General features: G+C 41.5%; 2 protein-coding genes across 2 annotated transcripts; both read right to left on the bottom strand.

Annotated features, from left to right (window-relative positions):
- Window positions 1-612: 612 nt before the first annotated feature.
- On the bottom strand, window positions 613-5362 carry LOC135263060 (CD40 ligand-like). The gene is made up of 5 exons (XM_064350639.1): window positions 4644-5362; window positions 3081-3218; window positions 2801-2822; window positions 2584-2658; window positions 613-2001 (listed from the first exon to the last, which is right to left on the bottom strand). Exons 1-5 carry the CDS (start codon window positions 4830-4832, stop codon window positions 1622-1624), a joined length of 804 nt encoding a protein of 267 aa, XP_064206709.1. The 5' UTR covers window positions 4833-5362; the 3' UTR covers window positions 613-1621.
- Window positions 5363-8809: 3447 nt separating this feature from the next.
- On the bottom strand, window positions 8810-21135 carry LOC135263059 (pinopsin-like). Its single transcript, XM_064350638.1, has 4 exons — window positions 20757-21135; window positions 15924-16252; window positions 10984-11217; window positions 8810-10078 (listed from the first exon to the last, which is right to left on the bottom strand). The coding sequence occupies exons 1-4, from the start codon at window positions 21133-21135 to the stop codon at window positions 9821-9823; spliced, it is 1200 nt and encodes a 399-aa protein (XP_064206708.1). The 3' UTR covers window positions 8810-9820.
- Window positions 21136-21751: the final 616 nt, after the last annotated feature.

The raw sequence follows: 21751 nt of genomic DNA, 5'->3' as shown, positions 1-21751 counted from the left end.
AATCGCTGATTGTAAGGCACGTTCAGGTGCCGTCAATTTTAAGTTAATTTGAGATTTATAGATCACAGGTACGTAAGTTACAAATGGGCTTCGTAGAACCTGCATAAGCAAGGTTTTTAATGCTCAGTATCTTTTATGAATCCAACGTAAGCACACCGTCGGAAATGACCTTAAGACTAAGTTCAAGTATAAATCTAAAAACATTTTTATAAATGAGGCCCCAGGACGCTTGGGATTGAGTCTTGGGATTTTGCCAAGATTTAAAAACATCTATGATATCATATAATGAAAGGCAGTCACAGAGGAGACACAGTTAGTTGAGAGTACTAGATAGGAAAGCACTCTGTTCTAAAAGAGGATACATCTCTTTTGTTGGTTTTTAAAATGTTCTTGAATTTGAACTTAAATTTATTATTAAGGTCATTTCCAAGTTGTTTTTACACTTGATTTATAAAAAATAATTGGGACCAAAAAAAGTTGCTTGCTTTGGTTTACACATAAATACTGTGGGTTAAACTGTATATATACATGTATACATATGTATATGTAAATTGGTTCTATGCAAATGAATGGTATTATTTTTTCTACGACAAAATTACATTGAATGAAGTGTTTATAAATAAAGCTTATGTAAATTTATTTAAAACAAATACAATTCTATACAAGATACTTCATTTAACAGCTAGTCAGTTAAATACAAGCATTTTTATGGCAAGGAAAAATGTTTATAATAAATTAAAGCGATATATATACACAGAGAAAAACAGGACCATAAATTATTTTTTAAAAAGCCCAAAATCGATTATACTGGAAAATAACCGCCTCCTGAATGGAAATGTGTTGGTAGATCTAACTGGAAAATAAAGTGTGAATGTTCCCTTATCCACGACTTATCAGTGATAACATCTTTACAAACGGCCTACTGTTAGTCTGCTGCTTGCAGAGACCTGCTAGTGTACAGTAAACAGATGCATGGATCGATGGGCACGGATGACGGGTATTTTTTGTCCCCGGTTTTGCGATCCTAAGTCAGAAGCTGGAGAAATTTATCTTTCTCCCCTATGTTCCTCTGAGACACCAACACACAGGACAGTGAATATTTTCCACACCAAAATCAGCATACCCAGAAAAATATCTGCTTCAATCTACATTGAGAGGGTGGGGACATCAGTGCAACCACTGCCAGAATACACGCAAAAGACATGAAATACATATAAATGCCCTTCACTTGTGCCCTTAAGCTTTCTCAATTTGGACAGTGCAGCATAATATTGGATTGTAGTGCCATTTCAAATATGGAAAACACATGAAAACGAAGAGGTGATAACATTCCATTGTTAATGTGTTCTCCATGGAAGGGGGGGGGGGGTCCATTATCCCACTTCCTGTAGAGTTCAACTTCACGCTCACGCTCCACTGCTCTGGTTCACTTATTCTGAGCTTTCAAAAAATGTAACGGTCAATCTCTGGTTCCGGAGAACTTCTGAGTATGTTCAAAGAGACCCTGTTGTCCCAGAGACCCATTTATTGGTCAAAAGCATCATCACTCATCACTCATAATAATATTCCTTCTTGTCTTCCCACGCCGTATTGACCTCGCGTGAGAAACGGCACGGTCATTTTAAGGGACGCGCTGCATCAGGAATAATCCGAACGTGGTCGTGGTCACTTCGAAGTTGACCAGGCTGGAGTCTGTCACATTGACATAGAGCTGCTGCCCTTCCTCCAGTCTGAACATCCCTGCTTGGTAGGAGGTGCAGAGGTCATTGCTCCCCGGGCTGCAGAACGCTTTCAGCAGGAGGTCCTCCCCTGCCCTCTCTGCTGAGCTCCTCCGGCGCATGACGAACTGGGCCAGGGGGGTTTTGGGATGCGCTTTGGAGAAGGTGACCTGGGAGTAGACAAAGTAATATCCAGGGACGCGTATCTGCAGCGATCTGCTCCTGGTGTAGTATTCCACGTTCTTCAGCATGGAGTAATCCGGGTTCCATTTCAGGGTTTGACCTGTAAGGGAAGAGCACTATTTATTTATTTATTTATTTATTTATTTATTTATTTATTTATTTATTTATTTATTCATTTAACCATCATTTAATCCGGCAAGTACGAGAGCACATTCTCATTTAAAATAATAGCCTGGCCAGGAGACAAAAAAACGTTGCGGTCATTTTAGACTGATGAACAATCTGTGCATGCATGGTGGCAGTTACTAGCCACAGACCCTCAGAGGGCGGTCTCATTGAACGAACTGTATCCAAGATCTCATTTTCACGTGAACATCTTCAGTATTATGGCCTCTGGTTGAACTCCTAGTTATTTCCTTGTGGTGGTGTGTCACTACTGACACTGAAGGCATTTACAACTGATATAATCCATCCAACCACAATACACTTTGAGTGGACTATTTCTAGCAACTATCACACATTTATTATATCACATATTTCTATCACAGTCTGTATTTTAGCAACTTCCATGATGTTAGTCTCAGTACTTAGTCAGTTGTAGTACTTAGAATGAACTGGCACTCGAAGCCCTTTTCTCTCGTGGGTAGATTTTGGTCAGAATCATGGCTGAGAGGCTGCTCACCTGAAGACGCCATGATTGTCATCTGTGCCCGGGCTTCTGTGCCACTAGGGGTGCCAGGTGCTGAGAGACCCCAGGCTGAAAACAGTTAAGACAAACAATTGGCACCAGGTTGAAACCATGACATTATACTGTATATCTAATGGGCCACAGTGTGGATATTTTATTTTATTTTATTTTATTTTATTTTATATGCGTAAGAAGACCATTGAAAACTTACCCTTTCCTTCAATTTGTGATAGCTGGAAAGACATTAAAAAATATACTATGAATTAATTTCCATTCTCTGACTTTTTAAGACATGACATATTAACATTTAAAAAACACAGTTTCCAGTCACATTTTGTTGCATTTGCAAACACAAAAACTAAATAACTAAAAACAAAACTATTTAAATAAAAGTAGGATGTAAGTGCCGTAGTCACTACTGGGGATGTTTCAAATGACAAATATTAAAGTGGAAACAAAAATTATGTTAAAAAAAACACTTAAGATCTCACCTTTGATATAATCCCCTGGAATTTCTGTAGAACCTTGCTGCAGTCCAACAGGGAGCCACTGTCCAGACTATTGCTCTCACACTCCTCCAGCCTTTTCAGCACTATGAGGTCATTATTGAATGTGCTGTTGTTTTCATTCTGTGGATGCACAGAAGTAATATATAACTACACAATTACTTTCTAAAATAAAATAAATACAGTTTTTGGAAACAATTGCATATTGCACTGCTTTATATCTTTTTTCATGAAAGACATGCATTTTACCTCTGCCAAATCCAAATTCTTCTTTCTACCCTAACTTCCCACACAGAAAAATACTCTCAATACTCTCTGCTTAAGGTATGAGTGACATTTTTCCCTGAGGCAAGAGAAAGGTTTTCTCAGAATGCTACACAACTCGATCAGATTATTGTGGGTTTCATGTCACACAATTTACTGAAGGCTTGTTTTTTTCCTGGCAGCTCTCCAGCGTTGTTTGAGGTTTACAATGCCTTCATATGCATATTTTCTGCATTTGCCACACACTGTAGAAATCATTTTTTAAAATCTGTAATTCTACAAAGCTACTTCATTTTCAACATGAAAATGAAGCGGTAAACTGAGTCGGTGTTAGGATATTATTATCAGGAGATAAGAAGTGAGAAATTCAATGTAATATTGTGCCCTGTAAAGTATAAAGAGCATAACTAAATTATAAATCATTTTTAGAAATGTCAACAATGCTCTGATATAATCCAGAAAATGTTCTTCACTCACCAAATTTTCTTTTTGGTTTATTAACTAAAAACATATGCACACACATAGCTGGTTCCATCGCATCCAAATTTTTTAAGTATTGTTCAGCTTTTGTCAAATTCTGCTTTGGCTGTAAATACCTCAGACCTTTTTGTTTCTCTTGCTGTTTTGTAACTGACACAACATTAAAAGTGCCAAAGCTGATGTGGTTTTTTCAGAGGCTTTCAATAGTTTACAATGGTCCTCATTAAGAGCCTCACAAACACCAGATAAGTGCAAACCTTTCCATCAAAAGGATAGTTTATCTACCACAATTTTTAAGTTCAGATTAATGGTACCAACATTCTTAGGTCTATAATAACAGCAAACCCTCACTCCTGGAACTATAGGTTCATCTATTTCTGTTCCATGAGTATAAATCCATAACAACAAAACATTTTGCATGAATTATTCAAAGGTTACTTTTTCATCTAAATCTTGACAAAGAATAGTTTCTAATTGCTCATGTTAGGTCAAGCAGGCACACAATGTCTGACCTCAGTAACAGACAATCATCTGGGCATTCTACCTCTACCCAGTCTGCTAGTTTCACTGTGGTGAAACCAGCAGTGTTTTACTTGACTGAGAGACTTGACTAGTTTTACTTGACTGAGAGACCCGCACAAGAATTCCAATGCCCTTGTACATCTGTACCTGAGCAAATGGCAAATAAAAGTCTTATGTCTTATGTCTTATGGTGCCAGGCACACAGTGCTGCTCTACTGCGTGGCAAGGAAGATGATGAGCTCTCCAGACAGCGAGTGAAGTGACGTTGATGCGTTTACTTACACTTGCTGCGTCAATCCTCTGGAACAGATAGAGGAACAGCGCAATAGTGACCACTGTCTGGACCACAAAGGCTGCACAGAGGAACCTGACGTGCGACCGGGACCGGGTCCAGTTCCGCATTGAGCTTTGGGTTCCAGGCCGTGGAGGCACCGGCGGCGGAGGAAGGTTAGAGCTGTAGGTGTTAATCATGATGGCTGACAGATGATGGGAGAGGGACAGAGACAGAGAGATAGAGAGAGAGAGAGAAGTGGCTGCAAGAGCACCACATGCAGTTCTGAGAAGCCTCTTTCCTAACCAAGAGACTTAGAAGGTATTCACTTCCTGGGGCACAGGGGGTGTGCCCTACTGCGTGACATCACTTGGGGTTCCTCGCTATGCACACGTTTTTCCCTTCTGCTTTTCCACTTCTCATGATCAAAGGCAGAAATCTTTCCAAGCAACCCAGGGACACCCTCAAACACAATGAGCTTTGCAGAATGTGCTGATGCATGTTGAAGGCTAAGGAGCTAAGCTATGTGATAATCAAGTGGTACCACAGTCCAACGATGTACACTTCACAAATCCTCATTATGTACAACAGTTCATTGATCTCCAACCTTCAGAGCCCACAGAGATCTGTGGGGATCTTAATAGTAATCAGAACCTGTGGTCCTGAGAAAGGTGAATAAATGTGACCAGAAAGCTTCGTTTATTGTATAATAATGTAGAAATGTATTATTTTTGCTTTATTACATATTCAAATCTTACAATAGAAAATTACAAGTGCACTCTTTGCAGAGTACTGCATTATCTGCTTATGAGTCACTGCCAGGAAGTTCATAGAAAGCCATGGAAATTGTTTTGTGTGCCAATAAAAATTTAGCACAGTGACACAGACATAAGTTTATTTAAACATTTCCAAACAGTAGTAATACAGGTAATGCACAAATAAACGTTTGTTTTTCCTTGCTATATTTATCCTTTGAAAGGAAGGGCAGGCTGCCCGTTTTTTTGGTTTTAACATGACCTTTAGTTTGAGAGCACAATGCTCCTACTCACAGTAACTACTCAAAGCAGCTGCATGAGCTCTGTGGCAAATCTGGCATTATGCTTTCTCACACTGTACCGTACCCACACCGTGGGTCTTGTCAGTCGACTCACCACGTCCCACAGATGACGATCACATCCATGCTGTACAGACCTTGTTGTTCAGGAGGATTCAGATAGATCAAATTTCACAAACCACTCATTCATTTAACACATTTCACGTTGTGTTAATTTTTTGGAGGGTGCAATGGTACTGTGCAAAATGGGAATTGAACCAGCAACCCTCTAGTCACAAAATTCACTTCCCCAAGATCATCTCTTTCCTATTGAGATTGTTTGAATGTGCAGCTGAGCAGATACATTAGAAGGATTATTTTGGAGGACTTCTGCATGGGCAGCAATCGTTCTATAAGCAGTTGCTCTGGATGGACTTTCAGTGTAGAGTTCTGTCTGTGCCCGACGGACCTGGGTGAATTTATAAGTTTATCAGTTATCAAATTCTTGGAAAGGGAATATATTCAATAATCTGTTATTAAATACAGTGTTGGGGATTTTCAAATGAATTCAATTTGTTCTTTGTGAATATCCAGATAAGATAAATGAAATATTTTCACTGTTTTAGGATTATTTGACCATGGCAAAAAGATTTACATGGTGCTGGTCAAATTGACCTGTTACATAATGGATCTATCAATTTCTCAACATAAAGCGAGGGTCAAGTTCAAATGATGCACAGTACATTCTAGAAAATCTGACCTCGTGGGGACTTTAGCATGTTTGCAGAGTGTGAAAACATAGCCAGGGAAAATGGCTGAATCATGAAAAAAAAGAGTTTTCGTTGTTACTTGAGCGTTTAATTTTCCCATTCAGAGAAAAAACTGTTAGCAGTGCGTACCACAAGGAGGATGTTGTAAGGAAGACAGGCCGGTCCCAGTAATACGCTCAGTGAATATGTGAACAATTAGTCACTTCCTGTTGTGTTCTGGATCTCCTGTGTGATTCTGTTTGTTTAGCAGAAAAGGCTGGTGGAAGTAGCCAGAGCAAGGAATCCACCCGTTCAGTTCTCCTGGTTTGCGTTCCAGACTCAGCAGATTCACAGCACAGAAAGTTTGCTCTTCTGACCAAGTGTGCAACTGTGTGTTCACAGCTTTTCCAAGCCAAATGATTCACGCCTCAGACACCACCACGCGATTGAAATATGCATCTCTGCAATTACATGGAACTTCCGTAAGAAAGGTAACTCAGAGTGAACTGGAAAATGGCACGTGGATGTCACGGTTTATCATGGATAAAATGGCCTAGTAATGAAACATTTCCAAAGGATAGCAGAAGAAATGCTTTTTAAACTTTCCCCTTTGAATTTCATTGTATGCGTGTGTGATCCGTTTTTGTTCTGTGAGGCCATGGGATTCTGTGCAGGTGCTGTTGTTATTCAGCCGGCAGTAGAATAATGTTCACTGAGTCCCCATTCTGGGCAGCCTGCCATGTTGTCTCTCCAACTAAGCATCGGAAATTATGAAGCATCTCAAGACACGGTTTCCTCACATTCTGGGCTTTCCTGAGTTACCTCCCCTACTCTCTATCATTACTCCGCCTTTATGGAGACTGTGATTCACTGGAAATGATCTCTCTCTCTCTCTCTCTCTCTCACACACACACACACACACACACTCACTCAGTCTCACTCACTCTTGCTCTCTCTCTCTCTCTCTCTCAGGTTCACAATGTGCAGGGCTGAAAGCAAGAGTGAAAAAAAAGAGAGGCGCTGTAGGGTGTTTGTGTCCTTGCTGCTATGAGTTGGAAACCCATATTACTTACCTCTTTTCCTAAAAGTCCTTTTACTAATCAGTGTGCCCCTTGATGTGTGCTAAACTCTTAAGACCTGACACACTTAAAAGGTTTGAGCAGAGGTCTGCGAGGACACTGTCAGACAGGTGCAGTTTCAGTTAGTGCAAAAAAGCATTAAAATGTGTTCCCCACGGAAAGCACAGCTTAAGCACAGTGGAGAAAAGGTCAGTACTGGAGGGGAATCCCCTTCCCAACTTCAGGGGGAATATCAGACCGAAGAGAGTAGCAAAGTAAGACATATTTTCAAATGGAGAGGTTTAGTGAATTTGACAATGAGGGACAGTCATACGACTGATTTATTTAGCCTTACTGATATTTTTTTCATCTTCGTGCAAGTAAGTTGCCCCCCTGAACTGCACAAGGAGAACAGGAGAACCTGGGGATCACCATGCTGTCGCCGTGCATATTAAAAGGAGGGTTGTGACCATGATACTTGCAGAACAGCTAACTGTGAAGTGCTTTTAAGAATGAGCAATAAAAGTCATTGCTTGTTATGCGAATGGTAAGAAGTTAATGTGTTGGCGTAACTGCGGTTATGGAAGGCTGCGCTTTGAAAACATGCCCTACGTCCTTGTTTTTGTTTTGCCATTATTTTGCTTTTCTTTGGGTTTTAAAAAAATATATATTTGCTCAAAAGTGAGAAAGGAATTCTTTAATAATCTAAGTTCTCCTTTCCCTCTGCCATCTCTCTTTCTGTGAGTGAGTGGGTGAGGGTGTGAAACATGCATCACCATGTATTCAGAATTTGTGGAGCACTATGCTGGGGGAGACAGCCCCGTGAGCGCAGAGACAAAAGGAAAGATTTGGTAACACTGCAATCTCTGAGCAATACCCATTTCTTTATTCCTTCTTCTAAACTGTTGGACATCCCCATGTATATCCCTTACTGGCAATCTGCGACTACCTTAAGATGATTTAAATGAATGATGTATACATTCTTCTAGAATAATAATAATTTTACAAAATAACAATTTAGGTCAATGTTTTCAATACACAAAGTATTTAAAGTTAAAATGTACCTGTCGGATCTGTGTCTGTGTAGATACTGTCATAATATAATGGCGATTGTATAATACAGGGACTGTACTGTGAAAATATATCAATTATATCTCCATAATCTATTAATTCTGAACATAGTACTTCATTCTAATGTAAGTCTCACATGAGTCCATATAAATATACATTTCCAGTTGCTGTAATTGGTTGTCTCTACAATAAATTCAGAGAAAAAACAAAGCAGCTAGAATTATGTCATCTCCATGTGGTATGTAATCAGAGCCAGTAAAAAAGGGAATGGCACAATAAGTCACATTTATTTATATTTATAGTCTATGCCTCAAGCTTGACATATATGACACTGAGTCATTAATGATTGCTGGCCAAAAGCCATAGCATGAGTGTTCAGCAAATGGCCACCAATGTAAACATTACACACATTCAAATTACAATCGATGTGGTCACCATGCACAGTAAAATACTGACATTCTGCAAAGCCGCAGGCGGTACGGTTTTAGCTGTAAGCTGCGTTTCACAGCTTCACAAAATGTAGAAATGTATAAGAAAGAAATGTATAAATGATAGCAACCACTGGCTCTGTTTCCTGCACATGATAGGACCAGAGGCTCCGCCTGTTGGCCACAATCAGAACTGTAACAGAGGCACCCCTGTTGATCGTCCTGTCAGTCTCCTTCATGCATGGCAGTCCTAATGGCGCACAGCTGTGTATAAGCGCAAGATTAAGGTAATAAGAAAAGCAGTTGCATCGAATGGATAATTAAAGATTGTCTAATAAAATAAATAATGAAAAAAACTCATTTACCCTTCAATTAGAGAAGAATATTTACATCATGCAGAGCCTCCCGGATGCTATTGTTCTGCTGCCCCTCGCTGGGGCTTCAGGAGGGGTCCCAAGGAAACGTAATTGTTGTCACCATTATGTAAGGATAACCAGGCCACCAAACCAATTAGCCTCCTCTCAAAGACATGCTCCCCTTGAGGAGTGGAAATAGTCATTAATTAGACTTTACGACTGTTTGCATTTGCCTGCTTGTCCTCCAGCACTTGTCACTGGCATATGACGGCAAGAACCTCCGCCCCTCTACAAACAATCAAGCGTAGGAAAACCACAGACAGCGAGAAAGCAGAAAGATGGTGATGGTCAAAGAGCCAGTGGGTGACCCTTGATCCCCAGACGGCCGTTGGGTCATTGTATCTGAGTCAATGTAGTCTGACATTCTGAGTTTGACATGCTATGGATTTCTCAATCCGCAGTGGATGGTACTGGCACAAGCCGGTGCCCTCTGTCACGGGACCAAATTGCCCCACCCCTCAGGGGTGTAGTGTGCCACCAGGACCAGGGCACAATTCTCCCGGTGCATGGCGCCAATCTGGGTGCCGTAGGGCGTCCCGAGGTTGTTGGGGGGCGTGTCGGACCGCAGCAGGGAGAGAGGGACCCTGTTGGCCAGGTGCTCCTCCATCCGGCTGCTGGGCTGGGTGTTGAGGATATGGCTGGGGTCAGGCTCCGCCCCACATTTGATGAAGGCCATGAAGCACCTGTAGAACTGATGAAGTCACAAAGGAGCAAGTCACTGGGAGCATGCCACTTTGCATGTCTAATCCAAAAGCCTTATCAACCAAAACAAGCACAGACAGTCTGGCCCCTATCTGACAACACATTCATATGTTCTATTGTCTTGTTCCAGATGATAGGAACATGGAACAGAAAGGAAACAGCCACATTAACGCTATATTTGAATAGGTATGAGGACTCAACAGAAAGGGCGATGACCATAACAATGTAAAACCTTCAAAATGAAATGTGGACATCTGCATCAACACAAGGAAAAAAATGCAGTCATTGACACTGTGTAGAGCTACTACCACAGCTAGAGCAGAAGAGCTATTGTTATTAGCATTAATTTTGACCATGTATACATGTTGCACACAGTTAAATCTATAAAGCTAACCACTCATGTTATTTCAATATTTCATGTTTCTCACTCCAGTAAATCAGCTCAGCTGCACTCTGAACGTGCCTCATAAATAGGCAATTTAGGTCTGGCTCTCTATCTAAGAGGTCTATGAAGGCTCAGTCTTGTGAATAAAGAGAAACTTGCGTGAAAACTAGACCATTTATTTGCATTTTATTTATGGAAGAACTCAAATAAAAATGCTTCCTTGTTTACTATTCTTACTTGAAACACCCCATCTTGAAATAAAACTTCATGGTATGGATTTAAAAAACTACAACTTTTTTATTTTTATTTTTTGCAGTCACAGGATTAATCCCATTCACTTCTTACAGTGCTCTGAAAGCTCAAAATAAGTCATGCCACTGTTTGCCAAATCACTTGTGAAAATTGATTTCTGTGTAAATATGGCTGAGTAAATACCTCTGGCTGGCCCACCTGGCTGTAAAAAGGGTTCTAGTACAGCGCTAGTCACAGTGGTTCGTAAACCTGCTCACCTGGTTATTGAATAGCATGTAGATGATGGGGTTGATGACAGTGCTGCTCTTGGCCAGGACAGAGGGCACGATGCTGGCGATGGGGGAGATCAGGCCCTTCCTGCCAAAGCTGGCCATCATTGACACAACCCCATACGGCATCCAGCACAGCAGGTAGCAGGACACCATGAACACCACCATCAACAGGATGTGGTTCTCTCGCCTCTGCGCGGATGTCTGGTTGATCTTCGCCACCTGCGAGGAGGGAGGGAGGAGTGAGGGAAGAGGACGTCTGTGGCAAACAAGCCTGCCACAGGCCACCGAAGTGGCTTTCCTAGGGGCCCTCCAGCACAGAGACACAGGGAGATGATGTTCCAACAGGCCAGATTTATTTACAAGGGTTTGGCAAGATGTTACCACCAAGGAGCAGATGTAAAACACTGTCATGACAGAGAGGCTTTCTCGTGTGAGTGGGGATGGCAAATTTAACCTGTGCACACTGATTACCTCACTACGCACAGGTGCAGCCACTCCTGCTCCCGGGTCCAATTAGCCTGGCCAATTATCTAATTCTTAACCAATTATCCAACTGGCCAGGTCTAATTAGCTTGACCCAGGGCAGGTGTGGCTGCTTAAACCAGCCATCCCCACACCACAACGTCGTACTCAGAACTGGTTTAAATGGTTTTAGTAAGTCTATACAGTCATGTCTCATTAAAGAACCATTGATGCTTTACTGAAACACTAAATTATTATTATGGGCAGCAGAAGATGTGGCAGCATTTTGAGCGTATTAGAGCAGTTTCAGATTTATTGCGAGTCAGTGCTTGCTGTGACTACTTAACTACGTAAATGCTGGGGAGAAAAACCTGCACTTCATCAATATTCACACCATTATCCGGAGTGTGAGAAAGGGGCTCAATATCACAGCAATTGAAGCAGCAATTAATCGACTGAAACAAGCACAAGATCACTCACAGGCAGCAATGCTTTGGAAGAGAAACGGCGCTTTTGAAACCACAGAAATTGATGAATGACTGTGGGACAGCGCGTATGTTATGTCACACCTCAGAGCAACAGCAACAGGCAGTTATATTTAAGAAAACGCTGTCCCGTCTGGAACCAAACAATGTACACTCTTTGTACACGCTTTGTCAGCCAGCACTTTCCCAGACGCGGCTGCAGTTTTTCCCCGACAGCACATCTTAATGGCACACATGACCATTCTAAGTAGACATCCCATAGGCTTTACAAAACCCTTTAGGCCAGATGCTGTAAAACAAAGCTGCCACAGAATGGCAGAAAGCAGTGATTTTCAAACCCAGCCCTGGAGAGACACGGGGTTCTGACATCACATTAAATTCAGTACAGACACAAGCTAGATGAGGCAATAACAAACTCTTTTAATTAATCAATTAATTGCTGAGTAACAACAAAACTAAGGCACTCTGTGGCTCCCCAGGACCAGAACTGAGGCCTAAATGTATGTCTTATTGCTGTAGTAAAGATTGCCCATTTGTGCTACCTGTGCTATTTGGCCTGTTATGTTGAAAGTATACACTCAGGGGCAATTGCATCAGAATACACACACTTCAGCTAAAGTAGCTGAACACTGTATTGTCACAGTAGCTGAACACTGTATTGTCACTGTAGCTGAACACTGTATTGTTATTGTAGCTGAACACTGTATTGTCACTGTAGCTGAACACTATATTGTTATTGTAGCTGAACACTGTATTGTCACTGTAGCTGAACACTGTACTGTTACTGTAGTTGAACACTGTATTATTATTGTAGCTGAACACTGTATTGTCACTATAGCTGAACACTGTATTGTTATTGTAGCTGAACACTGTATTGTCACAGTAGCTGAACACTGTATTGTCACTGTAGCTGAACACTGTATTGTTATTGTAGCTGAACACTGTATTGTCACTGTAGCTGAACACTATATTGTTATTGTAGCTGAACACTGTATTGTCACTGTAGCTGAACACTGTAGTGTTACTGTAGTTGAACACTGTATTATTATTGTAGCTGAACACTGTATTGTCACTATAGCTGAACACTGTATTGTTATTGTAGCTGAACACTGTATTGTCACAGTAGCTGAACACTGTATTGTTATTGTAGCTGAACACTGTATTGTCACAGTAGCCCAGTGGTGTCAAACTCGTGCCATGGAGGGCCGTGTGTATGCAGGTTTTCATTCCAGCCTCAGATCTTGATTATATAATTAGTTAAATTATTTGCTGAATTAGGGATGCACAATGGTGACCCGAAGTCTATGGTGACCCGCATTGTCTAAATAAAAATTTTCTTATATTCTGTGCTTCAATGCAGTTAAACGCATATGGCTGAATGAGTAATTGGACTCAATTAAGGCAGCATTAATTGGTTGGAATGAAAACCTGCATACACACGGCCCTCCATGGCACGAGTTTGACACCACTGCAGTAGCCGAACACTGTACTGTTACTGTAGCCGAACACTGTACTGTCACTGTAGCTGAACACTGTACTGTCACTGTAGCTGAACACTGTACTGTTACTGTAGCCGAACACTGTACTGTCACTGCGCAGCTCTGCGCTGCTTATTTCACACTCTCTGGTCACTCGTCTGTCGGCTGTCTCTGTTCCGTATCCCTGAGCGCTTGGCAGAGTCCAATCACAAATGTGTCCACCGTTCTGTCCACAGCATGTTCCTCTACCCGACTTTTATTTCTCATGAATAATACTTTACTTGTGTTAAAGTCATAGACTGGAAGACAGCAAATGTGGATGGATATTTTTGCTTTACCATAGACACGCAGTGTTGCCAGCAAAGCAGCAGTTAGTGTAATACAAACTTGAAACTCTGTCATGTGAATGAGTACAGTCTTTAAATGCTGTGCAAAAAGTGTGTCGAATGTACATTGTGTACAATGCTGTAGGCTATCAGGAGATAGGCAGTTCTCAAACTCCATCAGGGATTGTGTTCATTCCATAAAGTGCTCTGTTTACTTTCTCAAGGGCTTTCCTCATAATGTGCAGGAATACCACTTATGGGTATCATAATTACGTGCTTCGTTGTTTACACTTATATTCAAACTGAAGGTTTTGGCTTAAATTTTTAAAAAACTCATTCAGGCAAGCACCACAGGTAAATCTACAAAGCTTCTCACATAAAATACATCCGACAGTCTCTCATGTGGACCAATAACCCCCACGAAATACACAGGGTTACGCAATGGGCTGTCACCAATAGTAACAAACAAGGCATAGATTCTAAAAATAACCGAGTAACATATTCCTTCACTTGGCATGCAGCTTATGAAACCTATAGGCAGAGGGTATGACTCACGACGGTGAGAGGGTTACTGACCCCCTGAACATTACACTGGCAGACGCGCCTGCATTGCTTCCTGTTTTTGTTCTGGAGGCAGATCAATAAAAGGCCCAGAGAGACACACATCATGCCTTTTCCCTCTTTTATGTTCGTTGGCATAGTTTAAAAATACTCAGTTTTTCATCTTTAAATATAAAATGAAAACCAGGGACACAAACTTAATTGGCTTCATATTGTGGCAGTTCTCCCCTGACCACAGGGTAACTCTGCTTGATCTGTTAACTGACATTTCTGAAATGGAGAGAGGGAGGGGGCACTGAAGAGATTAATATGAATGAGCAAACAGTTCCAGTATCCTTATTGTGCAGAATTGTATCAGACGATATTTAATCAAAGAAAAAATTTAATCGAATGTTGAACAGTTTTTTTTTTTTTTGCTTGTTTACACTGACCACCATTTCCATTTCATGCACCATAACTGATGTGAAGGCTTGATGGACAGCGGTAGACAGCACTTACAACAGTGGTTCCCAGCCCCGTTCCTTCAGATCTACCGTCCAGTATGTGTTCTCTCCAGCCCTAACAAAGCACGCCTCATTCAACAGCTAGAGATCTCGTTGAGCTGCTAATTAGCAGAATAAGGTGTGCCAAATTACAGTTGAAATGCTTTACGCCCACTGCGTGATGAAGGCACAAATGCTTGTCTGCATGCTTGAAATGAGATCTCCCTGCATTTGGAGCAGTGCTATGTCCCGGCTAGCCTCCCCCTCCACCTGCATAGATAATGCAAGTAAGCGGGATCCCACCTGTTTGACGATGGCAGCTCGCCGGCAGTGGTTTCTGAGCCGTTTGAACATGATTTATTGCCTGAACCCAGTCAGTGTGAGGCACACAAGAGCTGTCATTCATGCTCCTTTTCCTTATGCATGTAGAAAAGGTAATGATGGAGGATAGCCTTGCATGTGTGCATGCGCATTTGTTTGTTTGTCTGCCTGTGTACTATACATACATTTATCTGTATATGTGTGCATATAATCGGGTGTGTCCATGTGTGTATATGAGGGTTTGTGTTTGTGCGTGCATGCCTAAATTTTTATTTTCCTCTTCGTGCTTGTACATAATACATACGTTGTGTATGCTTCCAATGCATGCATGCGTGCGCATAGGTGTGTATTATTTGCAGACAGGGCATCATGTTATATACATGAATCCTTGTGTGAGAAGTTTCTAATCACTGCCATTAGATAGGACTTTGGAAACGGAATTCATGTGTGAAGATGCGCACACGGCCTCTGTCCGAGTGATTACTGCTGTCTGGGCTGCTTGTGACATGGTTGCATAAGAGACCACTCTCTGCTGGGTCGAAGGCCTCCACAGGGGGGGATGGGAAAATCCTTCACAGCTCAGCAGTGGAGTTTTACTATAGCTTTCTTTTTACAGACCTACATCAACAGTAGTTTTACTGCAGAACTCTTTCGACAGGCTTACAGAAACAGGGGTTTTGGTGTAGTGTTCTTATGAAGAGCTGCTCAACTGGGTCACAACACAGAAGCGCCAATATCACATAGCACGGCGCTTTGTTGGTCCAGTGACATCGGTGTGCGCTCCTGACTGCCCCCTGGGTAATCACTCACCCCTCGGATTACCAGCAGGATCCTGCTGTAGCAGACGACCATGAGCAGCAGGGGGAGGAACAGGCAGAAGACAAACAGGCTGACCACGTAGGAGGTGCTGCTGGCCGATGGGTGGTGCCACTGCACCGAGCAGGTGGTGCCCGGGCCCTCGGGCCCGTAGCTGCTCCAGCCCAGGAGGGGCGGCACGGTCCACACCAGGGAGTACAGCCAGGAGCCCCCTACGGACAGCCGGGCCTTCCTGAAGTCGGACGCGTCCGCCTTGGTGGGGCAGAGCACCGCGGTGTAGCGCTCGTACGACAGGGTGGCCAGGGAGACCAGGGACACGATGCCTGGGGAAGACACGGCACGCAAGAACAGGAAGTGGCACAAGATTTCAAATCTTTTATTCGAAAGCTGATATCACCGAGAAGGCATCATAGAGACGTGTTTCTCACAAAATCCCCTTTAGGTAGTAGTTTTTAAGCTTAAGTTACGAAACACTCAGAGAGGATAAAAAATTAAATGTACATACTTTCAAACTGGAGGCGACTTTCTATATGCATCTGTTAATTACACTCCCTGATATTTTGTTCAAACTAGCCTTTTCAGTGTGGTTCACATTATCCCATTAACCTAGATCTCACTTCTCAGGCAGCTTCCTCTGATCTGAAGCACAAAAGCCTCAGATGACTTCCTCAGGTGGACTTCATTAGCCTTTCCAGTTCAACTCATTGTATAACACATCTTGTATTTGATGCTTTTAAATAGCCATATTTGAAAATAATTAAGCTGCTATCCTCATACCATATGCATTCGTGTTTCGCAGCTCTTTGTAAAATCACCCTCATGGTGGAAAAAAACAATCCTTGTGTGCACCTCAAGTGTTTAAATAAATGCAAAAGAAAAACAAATTGTCATGACGAGCAAACAAGAATAACAACTTAGAATGGAAAATGTGAGTCGCTAAAAAGCCTTTCACTCCTACACAATATTAAAAATTGCTTTCCATTTACGCCTCCCCACAGTGTCTGATATTATCTCATGCCATCTATTTATGAATGACATAAACCATGCAGTACAACCAGAGCGCAAAAGCAATTTTCCTCAGAAAAGAATAATATTCATTAATTAAATGGAGTTTTAAAGTTTTATTCAGGTTTTTTTAATTTCAGGTTTATTACATAACTGCTGAAAAGTTATTATGTTGTGATAAGCATTATATTGTCCTGTGGGTTTTACATCATAAGTTGCTACAAAGCCCCAAAGCAGCACAAAAGATCCATTAAATCCCAGCTTTTCAGTTGTTTTCAAGTCCCCATGCCTAAACATAGTTAGAGTTAGGAACCTTGATTAAAATATTAATATTGCCTCCCTATTGTACTTTATCATGTTTTTATTTTCTCAAAAGAAAATGAACTATTGATGTTTGCTGTATCTTTCTTGTGGGAGATTATTTCTCACAGTTCTTTCCTGGCATGATTAAAAAGAAATGCAACTATTTTTCTGAGAACTAGCAAGGCAAAAAATTATTCATCTAAAATGTCTGATTTACTTATTTCCGAAAAACAATGAAGTGTAGGAGTCTATGCAGAAATTAAAAATGTATGTATTTATGACTGTGCACATCCAGTGTATTTCATGGAAGAAGAAAGAATCTCTTCTTCCAACCCACCCTGGCACCCCTGTCCTCTTCGGTCCCTTTCAGAGAGTTTTGTGGGTCTGTGACAATGCTGGATGGACGGCAGTTACCATTACACCCCAATCCCCCACCCATTACATTACACTACATTACAGGCATTTAGCAGACGCTCTTATGCAGAGCGACGTACAACAAGTGCATTAGTTCAAGGTGCAGAGGTGCAAAAGAAACATACTAGAGTGAAGTAAAGATCGTAGTGCCAGAAGTGACCACATAGATCAGGACTCCAACCCTGTAGAGTAACCTGTTCACAAACAAACAATCCTGCCAAGTACAAACTAGCACTGAAATCACATTTACCTAATCAGAATCAGACAAAAACAATCCTGCCAAATAAAAACTAACGTGATCGTATTAGCCTAACTAGGTACAGGTACACCCCTGTGCACGGCCCCTCCAAAGAGTGATCTAAGCAAGCTCAGCCAAAATTGTCTCTGTCTTTGTAATCTGCAGTTTATAAAGTGCAGAGTCTTTGTCTGGCCAAATGCTTTGTGTAGGGTGGATGCATAGATTCTATAAAGAATACTTCAGGGAAAGGAAACACAAACCAATAAAGTGGTACTCCAACAAAAAACTGAAAGCTGTGCACTTCCTCCTGAATCATAAATTATATACTGTGCTCACTTCAGGAGAAACATGTCAGCACTTTTAATATGCCTGTCCTGGCCAAAGCCAAAAGCTGCAGAGTTTTCTGCAAGACCTGCAATCAATTCCCATTCTTCTTCTTCAAAAAAAAATTATTAAGCAACCCATTAAGAACATTTCTGTGGTGAAAAGTTGATGAAACATCGACTAGGATTTCAGGCCAAAACCTGAAAAGTGAAAGTTTTATAGCCGACTAGGGCGTACCCAGGTTATAAACCTGAGCTTTATTGTAGATAACCTAGTCTGTTTATGTCAAAAATCTCTAGATTTCCACCCCTCCAGACATCTCGATTCCAGATTTTGCTCACTCAGAGTACACTCTGTAGGGAAGCTCGATTAGTTTACACTCTGTTGTGCAGCCTGATTAGAGTACACTCTGTAGGGAAGCTCAATTAGTTTACACTCTGCTGGGCAGCCTGATTAGTTTACACTCTGTAGGGAAGCTTGATTAGTTTACAATCAGTTGTAGTACAGCCCTATTAGGCTGCACTCTGTTGGGAAGCCTGATTAGTCTGCACTCCGTAAGGCAGCCTGATTATTCTACACTCTGTAGGGCAGCTCGATTAGTTTACACTCATCTGTAGGAGAGCCTGATTAGTCTACACTCTGTAGGATAGCTGAATTAGTCTGCACTCTGTAAGACAATCCAGTTAGCCTGCACACCCTAATTGTTGGAGGATATTACAGCAATACGATGGATCTACAAATATTCCATAATGAAGAAAACGTAAAAAATGAGGTGCATAAAAGTGTTTAAAATAATTATATTTTTGTATGGAAGGCATACATATGACAGCATTATTGACAGAATTCATTATATTCTATTTTGCATACATATCAACTTACACACTGTTTGTGTGTGTGTGTGTGTGTGGTTCTGGTGTGTGTTTCTGTCTGTTTGTCTGTGTTTGTGTGTGAGAGAGAGGAGAGTGAGCCCACAATGCAAGAAAAAATGTGTTCCCGTAGGAGCAAATGAAAGTATTTCCCAATTAATTCACTGAATTTCTGAAATTTCAATAATAAACTCCTATATGCCTGCAATAAATTCCCCTGTGCTTTGGAGAAATAATATTGCTACAGCAATGTGTGGTTTATTCAGAGTAGCAAGCCAGAATGTCAGCTGGGACTGAGATAAATATAAGAAACATCAAAACTCACAGCAAAGTGTATAATACATGAAATTGTTGTATGTTTATTTATTCCCTTATTATGGAGTTTGGCCACAGAACCTCACTACCAGTCTTCATTGCACACCAAACACTGCAATAAACTAACCTTTCAGCTGCATGAAACCCTATCGTATCGAATGTAATAGAGAGAGCGATATACGGAAATCTCACCACGCACGCAGGCAGCAAATGACGAAACCTGCAAAACTGAGCACAATTAAAGTGTCTATAACTTTTGTTTATAAGACATTTTTCAAAAGTAAGCTTGCTACTGGTCCAACTTCTGGCTACCAAATGAACTACCCACAACACAGGCACTAGGCAGTTCAAGCTCTCAATAGGATAACTCAAGTTGGTGAGTACAAATATGAACAATAACAAATATTAAACACCTTTTACGATGTCTAATGTTTTCCCCAAAAGGACACTACATGTAGATGGATTTCAACACCAACTAGTGTCCCTAATCTCCAAATCTGAAGCCCTCTCCATGACTTGGGTACCAACCCTCTCGTTTTCTCTTTAGATGTGAGTCTGTTAAGACGTAAGAGCAAAAAGCGCGTTGTTTCTTACAGCAACTCAGAGGCGGCACAATTGTAACAGCTGTTACATTTATACAGACGGGAACATAATGGGGTTTTTTTTGGTCACCTAACAATTAATTCCCGCTAAAATTGACTGAGAAAATCGTTGTAACTATTCAAAGACAGAAGACCTGCTCAAAACGCCTGCTCAAAAACTATTTTTTAGAAATATTTCCCAAGAAGGTTGTTGAATTGCTACGGCACGAGGTAGAGGACTTAATTGCGCGTGTACAAACATGAAATGACTGCAGTGTAGCAGCAGTGCACAAAAAGTTGTTGCAGCCCTCTTTATTTCCGGGTGACAAAGCATACAATATAAATACCAAACATGTATAAAATAGGCACAGTGAATTTGTTAAGAGGTCCGCTTCACATGCACAGAGAAGATCAGCTCCAAATTCCATCGAGTTCCTTGAAAGGACCCTGAACTTGCTTAAATAATCCTTAGCCCATGTGAGTGCACTACCTGTTGATCTGTAGTGCATCTACAGTGCGTCGATTAGATTGAACTGAACTGATGAGAAAGTGTTAAATAAAGCCTAGATAATTACCTAAGTTATTCGTTTATGACAATACCCTTCTTTCGAAGTAGTAAAAAATAATACTTTTAAAATGAATAGACTACAACTTAAATGCCGAACGATATCTGGCTGATATCTGAACCAGGCGAAAAGTCTGCAGCGTTAACAGTAGCCTTGTATGACTCGTAATAACAGCATTTACAAAATTACGAACAAGTTAAATCAAATAATCTCACCGAAAAGTGCATTGGCGAAGCCATACCACTTACAGCCGTGGTGTCCTAAAAGCCATCTCCCGTAGAGGCTCGCGGCGAAGCTGAAGGGAGTTCCAAAGATGCACACAAGCATGTCGCTCACACAGATGTTCACCAGGATGAGATTTATGGGAGTCCTGAGTGCCTGAAACCGTGCAAAAACTAGAAGAACAAGGAAATTGCTTAAGAATCCAAAAACCAGGATAAATCCGAGGAATACTGCCACCACTGTGTGACCAGTCCTGCTCAGACTGGACGTGTCCTGGGGCACCAGGAGGTCCCGCGAGCTGACATTCGCACTGAGATTTAGGACGGAGCTGTCACAGGTGCTGAAATTCAGGTCCCAGTGCTGGACAACCATGTCAGCCTCGGGGTAAGCAGGTAATATGAACTAGACAAGGGGCAGACGTTCTCTCTGACTCTCAAACTCGATTTCGGCACTTACATGCGCCCCAAAAGAGTAGATGTGTCAGTGTTTTATGAGTAAAATACCGCTCAACTGTTCGACCCACACGGCTGATGGTCACTCTTTATTTCTCTCTTAGTCACTCCGGGGTCTATCTACGTTCTTATTACAGTTTAATAAGGGGTGGGTTGAGACGGTAGTATTGGCTCACTGCATCTAGCATCTGCGTTTTCCAACGCGGTCTCAAGGGCGATATTTTATTCACTCCGCCCCACTGCCCCTACCCACATGCGCATCCACGCAGGCACACTGACGAACAAACACATAAGTACGCACACACACACACACAATGTATTTGTTTTATTTTTGAGAGTCCTTCGTTTGTATAATATGACATGCAAACATCAAGGACAGCAGGTGGTGGTACTTTTATCGGCTTATCTTAGAAAATTTGTTATAAAAGAAATCAAATGCCACAGGGATCTACCTGCTGGATGTCTCATGTAGCCGAAAGTGACAATGGAATGCAATGGTATTCTGTCACGCACTGAATGAGCGCTGAATGAAATTT

This window comes from Anguilla rostrata, chromosome 9 (assembly GCF_018555375.3).
Source record: "Anguilla rostrata isolate EN2019 chromosome 9, ASM1855537v3, whole genome shotgun sequence".
Classification (NCBI taxonomy): domain Eukaryota; kingdom Metazoa; phylum Chordata; class Actinopteri; order Anguilliformes; family Anguillidae; genus Anguilla; species Anguilla rostrata.
The sequence above is the reverse complement of the archived record's forward strand: the minus strand, read 5'-3'. Positions and strand labels throughout refer to the sequence as shown.

Coding starts and splice junctions, on each gene's coding strand:
- LOC135263060 (XM_064350639.1), bottom strand. CDS start 4,832: ATGATTAACACCTACAGCTCTAACCTTCCTCCGCCGCCGGTGCCTCCA. Junction 2,823..3,080: donor TCCAGGGGATTATATCAAAG/GTGAGATCTTAA, acceptor ATGTCTTTCCAG/CTATCACAAATTGAAGGAAA. Junction 2,659..2,800: donor ATCACAAATTGAAGGAAAGG/GTAAGTTTTCAA, acceptor AACTGTTTTCAG/CCTGGGGTCTCTCAGCACCT.
- LOC135263059 (XM_064350638.1), bottom strand. CDS start 21,135: ATGGTTGTCCAGCACTGGGACCTGAATTTCAGCACCTGTGACAGCTCC. Junction 16,253..20,756: donor CTTCGCCAATGCACTTTTCG/GTGAGATTATTT, acceptor TGTCTTCCCCAG/GCATCGTGTCCCTGGTCTCC. Junction 11,218..15,923: donor TCCTGCTGGTAATCCGAGGG/GTGAGTGATTAC, acceptor CCCTCCTCGCAG/GTGGCGAAGATCAACCAGAC.